The 22,606-nt window shown below is 47.9% G+C and overlaps 1 protein-coding gene across 1 annotated transcript in view; it reads left to right on the top strand.

Annotated features, from left to right (window-relative positions):
* Window positions 1–8,573: 8,573 nt before the first annotated feature.
* LOC142930507 (protein kish-A-like) overlaps window positions 8,574–22,606 on the top strand; it is a 67,137-nt gene continuing 53,104 nt past the window's right edge. The window contains exons 1-2 of the mRNA XM_076073010.1: window positions 8,574–9,037; window positions 11,105–11,214. Coding sequence (XP_075929125.1) covers window positions 8,918–9,037; window positions 11,105–11,214 — 230 coding nt within the window. The 5' untranslated portion in view covers window positions 8,574–8,917. The remainder of the gene's footprint in view (window positions 9,038–11,104; window positions 11,215–22,606) is intronic.

The raw sequence follows: 22,606 nt of genomic DNA, 5'->3' as shown, positions 1-22,606 counted from the left end.
AGGATTTGGAGAAAATCCACGCGGCCACGGGTATAGAGACACCGCAAACTCCAAATATACAGCAGCAGCAGGCATCGTCAGGGTCGGGATCGAACCCACGACCTCCTGCATGCCAGGCGAGGTAGCGATGTGGAGTATCGCGTTGAGTGACGTCACGAGTATAGCTTGTGTAGTTACGTCATGTAACGTGTGTGTGTGTGCGACGAAGTCAAGATTGCATTGGTTGTCGAACTGTGGCTGGGTGAGAAGCCGCCTCTCGCTAGGGGCCCGCGAGTCGGGTGACCGCCCCGGGCCCCGGCGCTTGGGGGGGGGCGCGCTTCGACTTCACGGTGTCAGAAGTAATGCTTTCGGTTGAGTTTGACGGCGTCAGGGGAATAGCGCACACGGTGAGGTTTGCCCCGCGGGCTCCGCACCCCACCTATGGACGGCCCTTCGCTCGTCTGCTGTGAAGAAGGCCCCTTGCCGGAAACGTCGAGTATTATATATTGTACTTATAAGCCGACAACACATTGACGAAGGTGTTGCGTTGTGTAACATGTGATCGTGCACCACCGCCCGCTTAGCACGGCTGGGCTACGTAGGGCGCGAAAGAAGTTCAACGCACATCAGCAGCATCGCCAAATAATTTATACAAATCACGGATCGCTGTTAAAGAGACACATGAATTATATTCGTGTTGCTGTGAGATGGAGAGCGACTCCTTCCGTTCATTTTCAGAGGGAGGCCTCTTCTGCCAGTAAGACATCATCAGTGTGAGGGCCGCCACAAATTTGAAAGCATTGTTGGGTTTGACAGCAGCACGATGATGATGATGGGGTGGTGTTTTTACTCCTTGTGTATTGCTGGGGGCCGCACGGCAGGGGCCGCACTAAAGGCCGCCAGTGGCCCGCGGGCCTTGCAACGAAGAACACTGATTGAGTACAATAACATGGGTGAAATTCGTGTTAGATTTCTCACTAACACAGCCACCTCGCGCGCCGACGTGGCGGCAAAGTCTGCGATCTTACATTGACACGCTAATCTCTCACGTTAGCATAGCCGCTGCATTGGCACGAGTGCGGTATTGTCATAGTTGCTGCATTGGCAGCGGTGGACTGCCCTTGACCCCTTGACCCCTGGTTGCCGCCGATGCACTTGGGCCACGTCCATTCCCAACCCATGATAAACAGTTTGCCTTCAGAGGCGAACACCTTCGCCTGAAGACGACCGCTTGTGTTGCGATCGAAACGTCGTAGTTTGTTATTTTCTTTGAACCTACCTACGTGACTTTACCGAAAGACCCAAATAATATGAATTACGGCAGTCACGAAAGCTTTAAGTCAACGTTTAGGGAGGGAGGTGATTTATTTCGGGCCCAGGAGCGTAACCCTATTATTCCCCAAATGCTAACTACTTGTCGAACGCGATTTTGCCCAACACGGCGTTTTCCGGGAACGTAACCCCCGCGTTCGGCGATGTTTGCCTGTAATTATTGAATGCAATCAGAACTTCCCTTCTCTGTTTCCCAAATGTAATGAATCACAGAATCAAGAGTGACGACAGATGAAACCTCGTTTTCCAAACACAACCGATTTGGAAGTAAATCCCCTTTCTCCCGACATCGATTTTATCATCGTCTGTTTGAATAAAGCGAGCGTTTCTTGTTTGAAAGTTCGTCAATAAGCTCTGCTTTTTGTTCGACGTCACATCAACTTTTATAACACTGGGTTTATACGTGGATGACATCATCGCTGTTTTAAGCATTAAACTTCTCAGATGACGTCATCCTCATCCCCCAGAGATCCAGCGATGATGCTGATTGGCTCCTGCGTGGTTGACGGTGCCCCCTCTGAATAGGTCGCCCTTGTTGGCGGGAAGCCTCGAAGTTGCTGGCCACTCGGTTCGATTCTCAGCGTTATTTCTCAGTCAGCGTTATTTTACTTTTATAATGAGTAGCAGTCACGCTCTTAGTTCGCTTCCAATGCGCCCGCGAGTTGACGCTGAGCCGGGAGGAGCAGCACGGATCGAGAGAAACGGATGGGAGACTAGGCCCACCGGCTCAGGAGAATGGAGCCTCGGCCTCGCCTGAGAGGTGTGCGGGCCACGGCAGAGGGGGACGGGGAGGCGGCGCAGAGAGAACCGCCCCAGCTCGGGTCTGCGCCCGTATTCGAGATGTTGGTAACGATGTTATAGAGAGAGAGAGGTCACGATGTTAGTTGTGTGTCTTGAGATTCAGGTCTCCCCTAATGGACTGGCTGATTGTGAGCGGAATCTTACACGGATATTGTAGAAATTAAGACAAGTAGAGCTATATCGCGATACAGACACATTATGACAGACTGAGGGACATGCAGAGACAAATAGAGAAATGTACGGATGTGTATTAAATCGCAGAGACTCCGAGATGCATGCAGAAGCAGACGATTAAATACAGTCAAACATATCGACAGAAATGCAAAAATATCCCGAGACACCGACACTGTGTGGCAAACATGAAGAGACACGGGGGGTGCTGAGACGTGAAGAAATAGAGACCATCACGTCGAGGCAACAGCGATAGATGTAGAACACGGACACAAAAAGAAGACGCGGATATCGGCATCGAGACGCCTTGCCTTGTGGGCTGCGTCAAGTGTGGCGTCTTAAACCCCGGCAAGGACAGGCGGCCAGAACACGACTTATGGCATGGAGAAGCAGCTTGCGACCGGAGCAATCTTGTTGGGTTTTATTTCAAAATTGTATTATGCTAGCCCTTAAACAAGTGAACATATTAGCATCGCATACGCGACTGTCGCCTGATGATGAGAGTTGTAATTACTGGCGAAACGTAATACCCGAATTGTAAATGTGTTTACTCTCCAACACACCGGTGCGCTGTACTAGTAACTAATTGTCACGTTTTGTTTACGTGACAAACCTTACTAATTGGCTGTGGCGGGTTTAACGACGCATTTATGTTTACTCGATCAACCCCCCCAAAAACCTCATGGATCGCATACCTTATGGCTGAGATCGCATACCTTATGGCTGAGATCGCATACCTTATGACTGAGATCGCATACCTTATGGCTGAGATCGCATACCTTATGGCTGAGATCGCATACCTTATGGCTGAGATCGCATACATTATGGCTGAGATCGCATACCTTATGGCTGAGATCAACCTCGGTGGCATTTGTTTTGGTGGAACGAAACTGACCTTTGCATTTATTTCAACGTTAAAGTTTATTTTACGAGGTGAAAATTAAAACGGTCAGAATAGTGAAATTTTCACATAACCTGGGTCAGCAAAATGACAGTGTATATACAGTAAATAAAGTACAGCAAATATAAATCGGCACAAAAACAACGGTCACGTGAGGAATATAAAATATTACACAATCATAAATCGGTGTTAAATTATAATGTCCTTGCAGTGTAGGTCGGGTCGGGCACATTACCTTAAAGCTGATCGTAGTACATTTACAATTAAGTTATAGGAACGCTAAACATATATAGGGTGACTGGTGTAGTTTGTAAACAATATACGTCATGCAATTACCTGCACACTCCGCTTGCATTGGCCTCATTTTTTTCCTCAACCCCGTAATCATCATGGTCATTCTCCGTTACTTGTGCAGGTGTGGAAGTTTCCGTGTCTTTGACTGCGGTCGTAACCCTACTTGTTCCACTCTTCCATTTCCCAGACAATATGTACCAGTGTTTGCCACTTGTATCAGAATAAGGATATTATCCATGCCTTCCCACATAAACATTATAAAACATTTATTCATCACGATTCACCAAGACTGCATAATCCATTGTAAAAATATGTTTGCAGCTCAGCTGCCCATTTTTTTTATCCCACTTGCCATAAAAAATGGGTGTGGTTCCACATCACTGGGTCACCAACTCCCTTTTAAAATGTTATTCACCAGCTATGCATGTGGTGGTTAAATTAATGTATGTTCAGTTACATAAAACTAATGTAGATACATAAGCCGAAGTGCATTCTGGACTACTTGTGTCCAAGAACCTTAGTTTAAGCAGATAAACCCTGTTTCAAAAAGCCTTTCTACGGATCGATCTAGCGATCACATTTCTTTTTTTGTAATGCATTACAACTTGTGGGCTTTCCAATTGAACTTGCACTGACTTCTACCTGCTTGAAACAATGCATTGAGGAGACATTGCTGATGAGATAACGTACAATGCGCCCAATCTTATCAGATCTTGAGAAGGGCTAACGGGACTAAGCCTGTTACAATGGACGTGCTGGGCAGCAGAGGGCATTACTATATAATCTTATGTTGTACTCTACAGCAGCGGTTCCCAAACCTGTGGTCCGCGGAAATCCTGGTGGTCCGCGTAGCTTACTACAGGGCAATCCGCGGAAAAGACAAAAATACAGCAATAGCCAGGGAAATGTACAATTTTAAATAACTACCGGTAGCGTGTGGTGGTCCGTGAAATTTTGGGAGGTTGAAAAGGGGTCCGCACACTCGAAAAGGCTGGGAACCGCTGCTTTACAGGACAGCGTTACTGTGTTTCCATATCCCCACGTGCATCCTTCCCTCCTTTATTAAACCTTCACCACCCAGTGCGCGTGTGTGAGTGTATAGAATTTTCTGCGCCTGTGGATATGCAATAAGATAGCAAATTGTTGTTAGTTCGCACGTTCAAAAGTAGCAGTTTAAAGTAATTCATTTATTAATTTTAAAAAGTGTTGGTATGTAACAAGTATGTTTACGGATCCTCGCGCGTCCCCAAGTTCTCATGTGATAAGGTTTAGCAAAGGCTGCGACCCAGAACCACGTTTATAATGAGGGCTTCCGTCAATGTGATGACTGCATTTGTGCCGTGTTTTTGCCTGTTCACAAACCGTTTGAAGGTCATGGCAGCGTTTGTAAAAAAAAATTGCAAAGAGATTTTTACAAGTATCAAATCTCTCGTCGACTGCAGTTTGTTTTAGCTCAGCAGCCTTGCCAGACTAGTGGTGACGGTATTGCGAAACCAAAGAGCATTTAACGGATCTCCTATCAACGTCTTTGCGTGCGCTGATGATGCGTGTGTTCAATTGTGCATGTAAAAGTTGTATCATTTTCAATTCACGTGAATGTTATGAGAACAACAAAAACGTTGAGGCTTATAGCGGGACAGGAGACGACATTGCAGATAAACAAAACCGAGACTGCAAACGAGATGCACGGGGCACAGATAACTCTAAGGACAAACAACTATTGAATCGCGTTCGTGGATAAACGCCTCACTGTGTTTTCTTTCCTCCCAAGTTTCTCGAGTAAATTTAACCAGCTGCTTCTCAGATTAAACATGGAGCCCATTATGTACAACGTTATTTCAGGTTTGTATGTGAGAGATTAAACCTCGCCCGCATTGGCGGATGGGGGGGGGGGGCGGCGGTTCGCTTTGTCCCTCACATTAGGAATCGTGGGTGCATATGATTAATTATTTCAAAATCTTAATTGTAAACTTTATCGATTTGCGTTATTCCCATTCTCCCATCCGCGTGTCTTCTCTTGAATAAACGTTGCACCCCAACTGCCTATTTGTTTATGGACTGCACGTTGTGCAAGCATTCGAATTTTGTAAACGCCTGCTTGGTACTGCCAACTGCTGCTGGCACGGGTCACCGAGCTACGTTAGGACCGTTCTTGAGCTCTCTCTGTCTATATGTATGAACGCACTCTCACCTATCCAACAACAACAACAAGAGCCGTCATTCGCCACTAAGTGGCGGTGACGTCGCCACGGCGCCTTTGCCAGGCCCGGGTGCACGTTGAAGTCACGTGAAGTGTCGAAGGCTCGCTGACAGGAGGTCAAGGGACACACCCAGGTGCTATGAGTCGGCTCACTGAGATGACTGACAGATGCACCAGCTTTGCCCCCGACTGTGCCAACCCGCTCCATCTTATCCGCCCGGTGCTCTCGTTGTGAGCGTCGCTCCTCTGCCCTCCGTTGTTGCTGGAGGGCGACTGCCTCCAACTGTCCAGTAGCAGCGTCCTTCACGAGCCTCTTCCACAGAGACCGATCTTGACCGCTCACACCAGTCTTCGGCAAGTCCACTCAGCTCCACATCCTCCTGTACCGCATCAGACCACCTTTTTTCCTATCCCATACCAAAGCTTTCCGAGAAAGACCATTGCCCAAAACTATAGCAAATTAAAGTGTAAGGCAGCGTGAATTCGTAACTAATATTACCTGCTGTGACATGTGGAACAGAAACATGGACATTGACAATGGAACATAAACTGAAAGGTGCATGGAGATATGCATGCATGTCAAGTTAGAGACATCACATTGATTGTTAAGAAAAGTAAAGATGGACTTGCTCAGGACATGTAGCTGGAAGGGATGGCGGCGAGGAAACGCCAGAGAGTGCCCACGGAGAATGAAATCGGCTCGAGGAAGCCAATGAATCATTGCGTTGCAAGAATACGACGAAAGGCGACGGCTTGTGGAAACCCTCATCCAGCCGTTGATAGACCATGCCTGACGATGGTGACCACTGCCAGTGCATTATAGTTTTATTTAGTCATTGGCCAGCACCTTTCTCAGAGTTTGCGGGACAGCACTCCAAACGGAGCGCAACATGCCAGTGGCTGCACACAGCCCTACATAGAAGCTTTGATTATAATTATGTAACGTTTGCTAATATATACTTGTTCAGTGAAGAGCTCTATGTGCAATTTTTGCCCCCCCAGAACAAGTAATTGGCCAAGGAATAACGCAACGACGTCAGCTGCACTCGCAAAATTCCATTACATAAAAGGCCCTCTCTTGTTAAACCACAGTGGACTTCTTGAGTACAACCTGGCACTGGAGCAATTCTCACTGGACTGGGTTCATTCGCAGTGAGACACGGCTGCGGGCGATGCCGGGATCCAGTGGAATTTGGTTCTGAATTCGGGGAGAACCTGTAACCCGCGTGTGCATGGGGTGTTATTGCTAGAGTGCCACTTGCACAACATCAGGTAGCCTGATGGGCTTCGCCCAGTTAAATGAAGTTCAGTGTATTCATACAGCGTAGCTAAGAAAATACATGCATAACGAGCATTAACGGCTAATTTAAGGAAAAACAAGCCCCAAGCTGTTAAGGCGTAAAAAAATGATAATGCAAATTGCCAATTCCTCGTGAAAAAATGGTTAATATGAGTATGGTCAAAAAATACACACGAAAGTTCTCATAAATTAGATGAAATCATAAAATTTGCTTAATTAAAATGGAGTGTATGGACACCTAAATTATGTAAGCTCTGATATTTAATATAGTGATTTTGATTTAAAGCTTTCGTGACTGCAGGGATTCATATTCTTGGTTCTTTCGGTAAAGTCACGTAGAAGGGAAACAATAAAATAAAAAATATATAAAACAATACAATTCTCACGACGTTTCGACTGCAATACACGCAATCATCATCAGGTGTGAAAACCACAGCAAGAACATTTCAAATTTACCGAAAGAACCAAGAATATAATGATTACTTATTTGTCCCAGAAAGCCATAACTGAGTCTAAGGACTCTCTTTGGGAGGGTCCTTGCCACATTGGATTTTATATTAAAACTAGTTCATTGAAGCTTGTCTTCACCAGGAAAAGGTAATTGAATAACGATAATAATTAACATGATATGATTTTTTATCGACGATCAGACAAACATGTTTACGGGGCACTTAAAATCCAGTTTTGGGGGACTTAAAATGTAAAAAATCTCGGATTTTCAGATGTTTCCTGTGGGTTCTGTCCTAAAAGCGACCTATGTACCAAATTTCAGCTTTCTAGCCTGTCGGCAAGTACCCTATAGGTTTTAGAGACATACAGATTCATGTCTTTATTTATTTACATGTACTCACTCAATTTGTGTGCATCAATAACCAGAACACTGAAAACGCCACCAATCCCCTGGCTCCATATTCTGGCGAACATTTTCCACCAAATATCCACACAGACTGCTTTTTGGAACTGCTTTTTGTGTTTAGTTTGTTGTCCTTCCCCCGCGCCTCTGATTAGCACAGTTGTCTGCGTATGGATCGAAAGAAGTTCAGCATACATAGAGACGTGCAAACTGCTCGGGAGTTTACACGTTTTCCTGCCAATCATCAACCGAGACCTCAACGATGTACCCTCGCCGCTGACTCAAGTCCCGATCCTCCTCCTGGGATCGCGCTGCTGTCACCATCCTAGAATCTCAACCCAGATCTGGAAGAAGGCTGGCCAACAATGGGGACGTTGAGAATATTCATCTCGTTTAGGACCCATACAGCGCCTCCTGGCTTTAATAGTCTTGAAGACACTGATGTAACTAACCATCAACCGCGACAGAACATCTTCTTCGTCAGTGCAAAATCAAAGACGAACCACAGTAATGCGCTTGTGGCCAAGAAACCCAAACTCTAGATCACGTAGTCAACCTTCTCGAGTCTGCAATCCTTCAATGGAGGAGGATCATCAAAACTACACGAACTCTCCTGAAGCCCTCTTGTCGTGGCCAGCAGGCGTTGGCATTGACCTCCTGTACATATTTACACATGTAAGAATACAAGGACTGTGAGCCCCTGTCGTGTTCAGTGCTTTGGAGGCAAGGGTCAGAGGATCGCGGAGATTTGTGAAAATCCCAGAGGCACAGGGCTGTGAGGTGGCCAGGAGATGGCAGTACAGAAAGTGGGTTCGTACGTGTACGTGGGCTCTCTTTGGGTATTATGGTTTCTTCCCACATGCCATACCAACGAAATAATTAGCCAAATATCCTAATGTAGTGACCTCTATTAAAATAACACTTCTGAGACTCAACCAATGTTCTCTCGTCTATAAATACATTATTTAATATTATTATTCATCTAATTTCTGAGCAGGCAGCTCGTGTTCATATACAAGTAACAGTTTTGATGTTGGAATACACGTTACATGACATGTGTCTGTATACTAAATATAAACGCCTTGCATGACGCGCGCGCGCACGCACGCATGTACATCGACCGCCACGGAAAATCCAGGCTCCTCCCATACCCGGCTCCCAACGCTGCTGGCCGGGCACGCGCACAGCACCCCGCAGACAGCCATGGTGAGCCACAGCGCAGCACCGTCACCGCAGTCAAGGGGCATTTATTCCCCGCTGCTGGTGCTGTCGCTTGCGTGTCAGTGTGTGCGCGCATCGCCTCGCGAGCTCCCCTTGTCACCTTCGCACGGGAGCTTCTGTGCCACGAATGGAAGTGGCGAGGTAGAGATAGAGGGGAGACTGGCAGGATCGCGCGGTTATTATTACGCCTGCCCTGTGCCGGCTGGAACACGGGTGTAGACGAATGCGTAATCGCGGCGTGGCTGAGGCGGTGCTGCTGAGTGGTCGGCCGCTGTTCGCGCATGGGGCTTGAGGCTTCTGTGGGGTGGGGAGTGAGGGGTAGGGGGGGGGATTGGGGGGAGGTGCCTAATTTGGAGCCCCGCTCCCAACACACCACCACCGCCACCAAGCGCTCTTGCGCCACCAGGCAACGTGGATCGCGTTACCCAGGGCTTTTTGTGTGTGTGTGTGGAGTCGTGTGTGTGTGTGTTGGGGCAAGAGAGCGCTCCTAATTGAGTGTTGAAACTTGGATGGTTTTTTTTCTTGGTATGTTTTTTTTGTGGTGTTTTGGAGTCACCGAGTCTTTTTTAACTCCCGACTTAAAAATACCAGGCCACTTGCAGCCTGTTGATCCGCATCATCATCTAGATCCAGCCCATGACCACCTGTCATTGGGACTTCACAACTCCACCAAATAACGCAGGCGTCTGTCCCATGACCCCCTATCGGTGAGGCTCAACCACTTCCATTAAAATATGGATCTGTCCATTGACCTGTTAATGAACCTCCGGCATTTCATCTTCAACACTTCGGTCTGTCCGTTAATGTGCAACGAACATTCACTCCAGCAATAACACCTGGGTGGTCTGTCCCTTGAGATGTCGGTGAGCCTTCGTAATGTTCCCAACAACTTGCATGCAGATATGTACGTTGAACTTCTTTCGCACCGCACGTAGCCAACCGTGCTGATCGGAGGTGCTGACGCCTTGTCACGTTGCACGTCACCGTTACTCGGCGAGCCTCCGTCACTCCACCAGGTCCCGTGAGCTCTGTTGAGCAAGCGGGAGCGCTATTGTAGTGGTGAGTGCACCGCGCTCCAAAAGCCGAGCTCCACGAGTTCATTTCCCGGTGATAAATATCTGGACCGCTTTTGGTCCTTCTCGAGATCGACTCTGTATTAAATCAGTATTTGATGTCACCATCGGCACTGAAGGCGGCCGGGCGTGGTGCTGGCCAACCGCCACCCCCTGCCGTGACGGCCTTCGTAGGTGCTCGCGAACAGCGTTTCCCCAAACAGTCTGTTAAAGTGGGGCTCTGTGATGCCTCGCCTGGTATGCAGGAGCTCGTGGGTTCGATCTTCGTGGTTGCGTGGATTTTTCTCTGGGTCCTCCGGTTTTTTCCCTTCACATTTAAAATCAACACGTGTGGAGAGTGTTTGACTGCTATACATTTCCACATGATAAGCCTATTTCATTGAGCTATCATTTGTGATAGCCAGGTCGCTTCTGAAAAAGAACTACATAGCTCAGTGGGCTTTAACTGGTAAAATAAAAAAAAGTTTAATTCCTAATATTATGAGCCAAGAATGTCTGTCCCGCGCGTGACGTCACTCCACATGGAGCAACCCCCCTCATTAATAATGAACAGGTGACGTCACTCCGCATGAAGGTGGAGCGGAAACGAAAATTTGTTTACGCAAATTCGTTTAAATTTTGACCTTTCTTTGTAGAAAGTAAAGTTAATAAAGAAATCAACGCAGCAACTAATATAACGAGCCAAAAAAGGCTGTGTGTATCCTACGCGTGACGTCACTCCACATAGTGCACCCGCCTCATTAATAATCATGAGCTGAACAATTTTTCTATTGAATATTTCAGATTTACTGCAATATACGCCCGTCCTTGGACGGGCGAACAAGCTAATAGTTTAATTAAAAGTCCATACAGGGCGGGTGGGGCGGGGGACCTTGGTCCCTGGCACGTGGTCTCAGGGTGGACCACGCCTGGCACAGGTGGCTTTGCCCGTGGACGCCGACCGTCGTCACGGTGACTTTGTGCCAATTGTACCACGCAGTCGGCGGTCTTCAACTTCCAGTCGCTGCTCACGGTCCTCCTGCTGCTCGTGTGCACGTGCGCGTACGTGCGCTCACTGGCGCCCTCGCTGCTCGACCACCACAAGACCGGGTGCGTAGGAGGGCACGCACAAACACGCTCCTCAATAACAACAACAACAACAACAAACAACCGCCATTCGCCATGAAGTAGCGGCGATGTCACCACGAAGCCTGTGCCAGGCTAAGTGCACTTTAAGGCCACGTGAAGTGTCGAACGTCCGCTGGCAGGAGATTTACAGGATGGACCCAGGTGCTATGGGTTGACTGACTGAGACGACTTGCCGATGCCAACAACAATAATACAAACTTCATAATCTGATTCAAAATTAAGTTTGTTCTGTACAAAATTGACAAAGTAAGCGTGATTTTCAACATTCCTCCGGTTTTGCTGAATAGCCAAATCGGTTGGCATGTTTGGCCATGACGTGACAACTTGATTTGATTGGCTCTGTCGGATGGTGGAGGGTTATAGTTTAAATATTTGGCATTATGTCTACATGATGCTCAACAGAAACACATTATGGATTGTAATTATCATCGTGGAAGCCTACGTCTAAAGCATATGATCTTGTTTATTCAGGAAATCCTCACCAAGTCTCAAGACTCTTTCAGCTGTATCCCACATAGGGTTGTTAGGCCAATTCCATTTGAAGGAGTGTTTAGTGGAAAACGCACCATTGCAATACGAACAAATTTCACGCGTCTTCACACATCTATGTATGTTGAATTTCCTTCACACCGTACCTATCCAACCGTGGTAATCGGAGGTGCGGGGGAAGGACAATAAACTAAACAGAAAGAAGCAGTTCTAAAGAAGTACATTTTTAATTTAGACGCGTGACACCACAGACCACTCAAACTTTCCTTGAGTGCCTCCAGAATTATCTGGTCCCAAGCTATTACGATGGCCTCACTCAATTCAAGAATGGTGCGAACCTTTTCGTCTTTTACAACTTTGATGGTGCTCTTTGTTGCTGGCCGCTGGACATTTTGAGCCTGTGCTCAGCAATCTGTGTTTAAATACATTCACGTATATCCGTGTGCACAGTGTATATGTATACACACACGCTCACATATATGTGTGTGTGCAGTCCTTTCTCCTAGAATGCGGTAGTTGCTGAAGAACACCGTGTTATGTAAAATGGCATCATAATATATAACACAGGGGGTAAAGCATAATCCGCGGCAACACTTGAGATGCGTACGCAGGCCGGACAAAGACTGCGGATCGTTGGTAGTGTCTAGAAACATCCAGCAGCATCCCGCATTGTGTGTAGCTACACCGAGGCAGCCGCACGACCGCTTATTCCTACTCGCGCGACGTAGTTCTGTTCACTCAATCGCGTTACAGACCACTTTGTGTTCCGAAAACATGCGGCGATATAGGAGAACATACTATGTATATACACACATGGGGAGCGGTGGTGTAGCAGTTAGCGCGCTGCGCTACGAACCCGGCGACCCGAGTTCGATTCCCGATCAATGCCAACACCAGTGACGATTATCTGAACCGGTCCTGGGCCTCCCCTAGGTGGACTCAGCCTCAAATGAGTACCTGGTGCGGTGTGTAAAGTCATCACCACTGAGGAGACAAAGACGGCCGGGCGTGGTGTTGGCCATCCTCCCCCTTGAGTGCCGTGCCGACCTTCATAGGCGCTCACTAACAGCATTTGCCCCAACAGTCTGTTAAGGCTATAAGGAGGGTCTTTGTATTTATATATATACATAAAACTACGTAGACTGGGGGTACCACGAAAAATTCCAAGTTTGTTGTTTCCAAGGTCACGCCTCCTGGCTGTATTCATTTGCCTGTTCAACTGAAGCCATCGGTTGTCCTAGCGGAGTTGAAAAATGCACTGCAGATAAAGATTCATAGCATAGAGGCATAGATGCATAGGAGGAGAGGAGCGGGTGCTGTACAGCCTGATTGGTCTTAGAATCAACAATGAGTTCAGTTCATTTGGCTGCTATCATTTGTGGCCGGGTCGCTTCTGAAGAAGAACTCTATACAACAGGCGTCATGGTCGGGATCGAATCCACGGCCTCCTGCATACCAGGCGAGGGAGTTAACATCTTGCCACTGCGGCGACATCTGCCGACAACACCCAGCTCAATGTCGCCCGGTTTTTAATTCAAGCCCGTGCAATGTTTTCGGAGAGAGAACCTTTCAAACTTTCCAGGATGCGCCGCACGGAGCCAAATCTTGGGTCGAATGCCATCGGGGGTCAAAATCAGCGCCGACTGTCCGTGCCTTTCGATGGCAAGACGCCGGTCGTTTTTCTGTTGGGCATCTGCCGGAATTGCTCAACAAAGGCGGGAGGATGCCAAGCGAGAATTTTAAAAAAGGCTTCTGAGCTCCCATTCAAACCCCCTTGCTGCGTCTCACCCGTGTACAACCCGGCTCTGTCCTCCTCTTAACTAGTCATCGTCCCCAGGTCGCGCCTAATCGAGCTTGCGGCGAGATCCGCGTTCGATGGCCCCTCGGACTTGCGTGCGCGCAAGTTCACAAGGCCCCGGATTGTGCTCGGGGCGGCACTCAAGGGAGCTGGGTCCACACACACGGAGGCCGCCTGTTACGTGGTGATGCATGCGGGCGAGCGAGCGAGCGGGCGGGCGGGCGAGGCGGTCGCAACCTGGCAGAGGCCAGCCGATGGGCGTGGTGGCACACGCCCGCAATGCGATGCTTGGGAGGCAAGGGCTTTGATGGATCGCGCAGATTTGCGAAGCTCCCTAATTTCGTTGCGCTGTGAGGTGGCCACGAGATGGCAAGGACAGCAAATTTCTTCTCGAGTCCCAAATTTAAGGAGCTTTGATTTTGCATTCCCGAGCGTGCTTTGGGTTTTCTCTACGGGTGCTCTGGTTTCCTCCCCCCTGCAAAAAGACGCTGGCATGGCATTGGTCAAATGCCAATGCAGGAACCTCCTGAAAATCAGCCTTAGGGCTCGATGAGGCTTTCCTGGATAAAAAAACGAAACAAAAAAAAATCCCGTGCAATTTCATGGTGACCTGGCCACAAATGATAGTCCAATTAAGTGGCTTATCGTGTGGAAATTTCTAGCAGCCAAATACTGTAATTGTTCTGAATGCAATCCTGTGAAATTTCCCACCAAACACTCCTTCAGTTGTACGAGACAATGATCCCCCATATAGCCGAAAATTAACTTTTGGGGTAAGTGCTGTTAGCGAGCACCTATGAAGGTCGGCACGGCCTAAGAGGGGGTGGGTGGCCAGAACAACGCCAGACCGCCTTTGTCTCCCCAGTGGCAATGTTTACACACTGCACCAGGCACTCATTTGAGGCCGAGTCTACCAAGGGGACGCCCAGACTCGATTTAGATAATCGTCACTGGCCTTGGCTGATCTCGGGTCGCCGGGTTCATTGTGGATCGGGTGACACGAGTATACTCAGCAAAGTCACACACACACACACTGGGTAAAGTCACACACACACACTGAGTAAAGTCACACACACACTGGGTAAAGTCACACACACACACTGGGTAAAGTCACACACACACACTGGGTAAAGTCAAACACACACACTGGGTAAAGTCTCACACACACACACTGGGTAAAGTCACACACACACTGGGTAAAGTCACACACACACACACTGGGTAAAGTCTCACACACACACTGGGTAAAGTCTCACACACACACACACTGGGTAAAGTCACACACACACACTGGGTAAAGTCACACACACACACTGGGTAAAGTCACACACACACACACTGGGTAAAGTCACACACACACAGACACTGGGTAAAGTCACACACACACACACTGGGTAAAGTCTCACACACACACTGGGTAAAGTCACACACACACACACTGGGTAAAGTCACACACACACACTGGGTAAAGTCACACACACACACAATGGGTAAAGTCACACACACACACACTGGGTAAAGTCACACACACACACTGGGTAAAGTCTCACACACACACTGGGTAAAGTCACACACACACACACTGGGTAAAGTCACACACACACACTGGGTAAAGTCACACACACACACACTGGGTAAAGTCACACACACACACACTGGGTAAAGTCACACACACACAGGGTAAAGTCTCACACACACACTGGGTAAAGTCACACACACACACACTGGGTAAAGTCACACACACACTGGGTAAAGTCACACACACACACACACTGGGTAAAGTCTCACACACACACTGGGTAAAGTCTCACACACACACACTGGGTAAAGTCACACACACACACTGGGTAAAGTCACACACACACTGGGTAAAGGCACACACACACACACTGGGTAAAGTCTCACACACACACTGGGTAAAGTCACACACACACACACACTGGGTAAAGTCACACACAGTGGGTACAGTCACACACACACTGGGTAAAGTCACACACACACACTGGGTAAAGTCACACACACACACTGGGTAAAGTCACACACACACACACTGGGTAAAGTCACACACACACACTGGGTAAAGTCACACACACTGGCTAAAGTCACACACACACACACTGGGTAAAGTCACACACACACACTGGGTAAAGTCACACACACACATACTGGGTAAAGTCACAAACACACACACTGGGTAAAGTCAAACACACACACTGGGTAAAGTCACACACACACACACTGGGTAAAGTCACACACACACACACACACTGGGTAAAGTCACACACACACTGGGTAAAGGCACACACACACACAAACTGGGTAAAGTCACACACACACACTGGGTAAAGTCACACACACACTGGGTAAAGTCACACACACACACTGGGTAAAGTCACACACACACACTGGGTAAAGTCACACACACACACACTGGGTGAAGTCACACACACACACTGGGTAAAGTCACACACACACACACTGGGTAAAGTCTCACACACACACTGGGTAAAGTCTCACACACACACACACTGGGTAAAGTCACACACACACACTGGGTAAAGTCACACACACACACACACTGGGTAAAGTCACACACACACACTGGGTAAAGTCACACACACACACTGGGTAAAGTCACACACACACAGACACTGGGTAAAGTCACACACACACACTGGGTAAAGTCTCACACACACACTGGGTAAAGTCACACACACACACTGGGTAAAGTCTCACACACACACTGGGTAAAGTCACACACACACACACTGGGTAAAGTCACACACACACACTGGGTAAAGTCACACACACACACAATGGGTAAAGTCACACACACACACACTGGGTAAAGTCACACACACACTGGGTAAAGTCTCACACACACACTGGGTAAAGTCACACACACACACACTGGGTAAAGTCACACACACACACACACACTGGGTAAAGTCACACACACACACACTGGGTAAAGTCACACACACACACACTGGGTAAAGTCACACACACACAGGGTAAAGTCTCACACACACACTGGGTAAAGTCACACACACACACACTTGGTAAAGTCACACACACACTGGGTAAAGTCACACACACACACACACTGGGTAAAGTCTCACACACACACTGGGTAAAGTCTCACACACACACACTGGGTAAAGTCACACACACACACTGGGTAAAGTCACACACACACTGGGTAAAGTCACACACAGTGGGTACAGTCACACACACACTGGGTAAAGTCACACACACACACTGGGTAAAGTCACACACACACACTGGGTAAAGTCACACACACACACTGGGTAAAGTCACACACACACACTGGGTAAAGTCACACACACTGGCTAAAGTCACACACACACACACTGGGTAAAGTCACACACACACACTGGGTAAAGTCACACACACACATACTGGGTAAAGTCACAAATACACACACTGGGTAAAGTCACACACACACACTGGGTAAAGTCACACACACACACACACTGGGTAAAGTCACACACACACACACTGGGTAAAGTCACACACACACTGGGTAAAGGCACACACACACAAACTGGGTAAAGTCACACACACACACTGGGTAAAGTCACACACACACTGGGTAAAGTCACACACACACACTGGGTAAAGTCACACACACACACTGGGTAAAGTCACACACACACACACTGGGTGAAGTCACACACACACACTGGGTAAAGTCACACACACACACACACACTGGGTAAAGTCTCACACACACACTGGGTAAAGTCTCACACACACACACACTGGGTAAAGTCACACACACACACTGGGTAAAGTCACACACACACACACACTGGGTAAAGTCACACACACACACTGGGTAAAGTCACACACACACACTGGGTAAAGTCACACAGACACTGGGTAAAGTCTCACACACACACTGGGTAAAGTCACACACACACACTGGGTAAAGTCACACACACACATTGGGTAAAGTCACACACACACACACTGGGTAAAGTCACACACACACACACTGGGTAAAGTCACACACACACACACACTGGGTAAAGTCACACACACACACAGGGTAAAGTCTCACAAACACACTGGGTAAAGTCACACACACACACACTGGGTAAAGTCACACACACTGGGTAAAGTCACACACACACACACACTGGGTAAAGTCTCACACACACACTGGGTAAAGCCTCACACACAAACACACTGGGTAAAGTCACACACACACTGGGTAAAGTCACACACACACACACTGGGTAAAGTCACACAAACACTCACTGGGTAAAGTCACACACACACACAGGGTAAAGTCACACACACATACACTGGGTAAAGTCTCACACACACACTGGGTAAAGTCACACACACACACTGGGTAAAGTCACACACACTGGGTACAGTCACATACACACTGGGTAAAGTCACACACACACACTGGGTAAAGTCACACACACACACTGGGTAAAGTTACACACACACACTGGGTAAAGTCACACACACACACTGGGTAAAGTCACACACACACTGGGTAAAGTCACACACACTGGCTAAAGTCACACACACACACTGGGTAAAGTCACACACACACACTGGGTAAAGTCACACACACATACTGGGTAAAGTCACAAACACACACACTGGGTAAAGTCACACACACACACTAGGTGAAGTCACACACACACACACACTGGGTAAAGTCACACACACACACACTGGGTAAAGTCACACACACACTGGGTAAAGTCACACACACACACAAACTGGGTAAAGTCACACACACACACTGGGTAAAGTCACACACACACACTAGGTGAAGTCACACACACACACACTGGGTAAAGTCACACACACACACACTGGGTAAAGTCACACACACACTGGGTAAAGTCACACACACACACAAACTGGGTAAAGTCACACACACACACACTGGGTAAAGTCACACACACACACTGGGTAAAGTCACACACACACACTGGGTAAAGTCACACACACACACTGGGTAAAGTCACACACACACACACTGGGTGAAGTCACACACACACACTGGGTAAAGTCACACACACACACACTGGGTAAAGTCTCACACACACACTGGGTAAAGTCTCACACACACACACACTGGGTAAAGTCACACACACACACTGGGTAAAGTCACGCACACACACTGGGTAAAGTCACACACACACACACACTGGGTAAAGTCACACACACACACTGGGTAAAGTCACACACACACAGACACTGGGTAAAGTCACACACACACACACTGGGTAAAGTCTCACACACACACTGGGTAAAGTCACACACACACACTGGGTAAAGTCACACACACACACTGGGTAAAGTCACACACACACACACACTGGGTAAAGTCACACACACACACACTGGGTAAAGTCTCACACACGCACTGGGTAAAGTCTCACACACACACACACACTGGGCAAAGTCACACACACACTGGGTAAGTCTCACACACACACACACTGGGTAAAGTCACACACACACACACTGGGTAAAGTCACAGACACACACACACTGGGTAAAGTCACACACACACACACACTGGGTAAAGTCACACACACACTGGGTAAAGTCACACACACACACACTGGGTAAAGTCACACACACACACTGGGTAAAGTCACACACACACACTGGGTAAAGTCACACACACTCACTGGGTAAAGTCACACACACACACTGGGTAAAGTCACACACACTGGGTAAAGTCACACACACACACTGGGTAAAGTCACACACACACACTGGGTAAAGTCACACACACACACTGGGTAAAGTCACACACACACACTAGGTAAAGTCACACACACTGGGTAAAGTCACACACACACACACACTGGGTAAAGTCACACACACACTGGGTAAAGTCACACACACACACAAACTGGGAAAAGTCACACACACACTGGGTAAAGTCACACACACACTGGGTAAAGTCACACACACACACTGGGTAAAGTCACACACACACTGGGTAAAGTCACACACACACACTGGGTAAAGTCACACACACACACTGGGTAAAGTCACACACACATACACTGGGTATAGTCACACACACACACTGGGTAAAGTCACACACACACACACTGGGTAAAGTCACACACACACACTGGGTAAAGTCACACACACACTGGGTAAAGTCACACACACACTGGGTAAAGTCACACACACACACTGGGTAAAGTCACACACACACACTGGGTAAAGTCACACACACACACACACTGGGTAAAGTCACACACACAGGGTAAAGTCTCACAAACACACTGGGTAAAGTCACACACACACACACTGGGTAAAGTCACACACACTGGGTAAAGTCACACACACACACACACTGGGTAAAGTCTCACACACACACTGGGTAAAGCCTCACACACAAACACACTGGGTAAAGTCACACACACACTGGGTAAAGTCACACACACACACACTGGGTAAAGTCACACAAACACTCACTGGGTAAAGTCACACACACACAGGGTAAAGTCACACACACATACACTGGGTAAAGTCTCACACACACACTGGGTAAAGTCACACACACACACTGGGTAAAGTCACACACACTGGGTACAGTCACACACACACTGGGTAAAGTCACACACACACACTGGGTAAAGTCACACACACACACTGGGTAAAGTTACACACACACACTGGGTAAAGTCACACACACACACTGGGTAAAGTCACACACACACTGGGTAAAGTCACACACACTGGCTAAAGTCACACACACACACTGGGTAAAGTCACACACACACACTGGGTAAAGTCACACACACATACTGGGTAAAGTCACAAACACACACACTGGGTAAAGTCACACACACACACTAGGTGAAGTCACACACACACACACACTGGGTAAAGTCACACACACACACACACTGGGTAAAGTCACACACACACTGGGTAAAGTCACACACACATAAACTGGGTAAAGTCACACACACACACTGGGTAAAGTCACACACACACACTAGGTGAAGTCACACACACACACACTGGGTAAAGTCACACACACACACACTGGGTAAAGTCACACACACACTGGGTAAAGTCACACACACACACAAACTGGGTAAAGTCACACACACACACACTGGGTAAAGTCACACACACACACTGGGTAAAGTCACACACACACACTGGGTAAAGTCACACACACACACTGGGTAAAGTCACACACACACACACTGGGTGAAGTCACACACACACACTGGGTAAAGTCACACACACACACACTGGGTAAAGTCTCACACACACACTGGGTAAAGTCTCACACACACACACACTGGGTAAAGTCACACACACACACTGGGTAAAGTCACACACACACACTGGGTAAAGTCACACACACACACTGGGTAAAGTCACACACACACACTGGGTAAAGTCACACACACACAGACACTGGGTAAAGTCACACACACACACACTGGGTAAAGTCTCACACACACACTGGGTAAAGTCACACACACACACTGGGTAAAGTCACACACACACACTGGGTAAAGTCACACACACACACACACTGGGTAAAGTCACACACACACACACTGGGTAAAGTCTCACACACGCACTGGGTAAAGTCTCACACACACACACACTGGGCAAAGTCACACACACACTGGGTAAGTCTCACACACACACACTGGGTAAAGTCACACACACACACACTGGGTAAAGTCACACACACACACACACTGGGTAAAGTCACACACACAAACACACACTGGGTAAAGTCACACACACACTGGGTAAAGTCACACACACACACACTGGGTAAAGTCACACACACACACTGGGTAAAGTCACACACACACACTGGGTAAAGTCACACACACTCACTGGGTAAAGTCACACACACACACTGGGTAAAGTCACACACACTGGGTAAAGTCACACACACACACTGGGTAAAGTCACACACACACACTGGGTAAAGTCACACACACACACTGGGTAAAGTCACACACACACACTAGGTAAAGTCACACACACACACACTGGGTAAAGTCACACACACACACACACTGGGTAAAGTCACACACACACTGGGTAAAGTCACACACACACACAAACTGGGAAAAGTCACACACACACTGGGTAAAGTCACACACACACTGGGTAAAGTCACACACACACACTGGGTAAAGTCACACACACACTGGGTAAAGTCACACACACACACTGGGTAAAGTCACACACACACACTGGGTAAAGTCACACACACATACACTGGGTATAGTCACACACACACACTGGGTAAAGTCACACACACACACACTGGGTAAATTCACACACACACACTGGGTAAAGTCACACACACACACTGGGTAAAGTCACACACACACTGGGTAAAGTCACACACACACTGGGTAAAGTCACACACACACACTGGGTAAAGTCACACACACACACTGGGTAAAGTCACGCACACACACACACTGGGTAAAGTCACACACACACACACACACTAGGAAAAGTCACACACACACTGGGTAAAGTCACACACACACTGGGTAAAGTCACACACACACACACTGGGTGAAGTCACTCACACACGGGTAAAGTTACACACACACACTGGGTAAAGTCACACACACACACACTGGGTAAAATCACACACACACACTGGGTAAAGTCACACACACACAGGGTAAAGTCACACACACACACACACTGGGTAAAGTCACACACACACACTGGGTAAAGTCACACACACACACTGGGTAAAGTCACACACACTGGGTAAAGTCACACACACACTGGGTAAAGTCACACACACACACTGGGTAAAGTCACATAGACACTGGGTAAAGTCACACACACACACACACTGGGTGAAGTCACACACACGGGTAAAATCACACACACACACTGGGTAAAGTCACACACACACACTGGGTAAAGTCACACACACACTGGGTAAAGTCACACACACACACTGGGTAAAGTCACACACACACACTGGGTAAAGTCACACACACACACTGGGTAAAGTCTCTCACGCACACT

The sequence above is a fragment of the Petromyzon marinus genome, chromosome 40 (assembly GCF_048934315.1).
Source record: "Petromyzon marinus isolate PM22_M1 ecotype Great Lakes invasive population chromosome 40, UKy_Petmar_22M1.pri1.0, whole genome shotgun sequence".
Lineage (NCBI taxonomy): Eukaryota > Metazoa > Chordata > Hyperoartia > Petromyzontiformes > Petromyzontidae > Petromyzon > Petromyzon marinus.
This window is presented reverse-complemented; position numbering and strand designations above follow the sequence as displayed.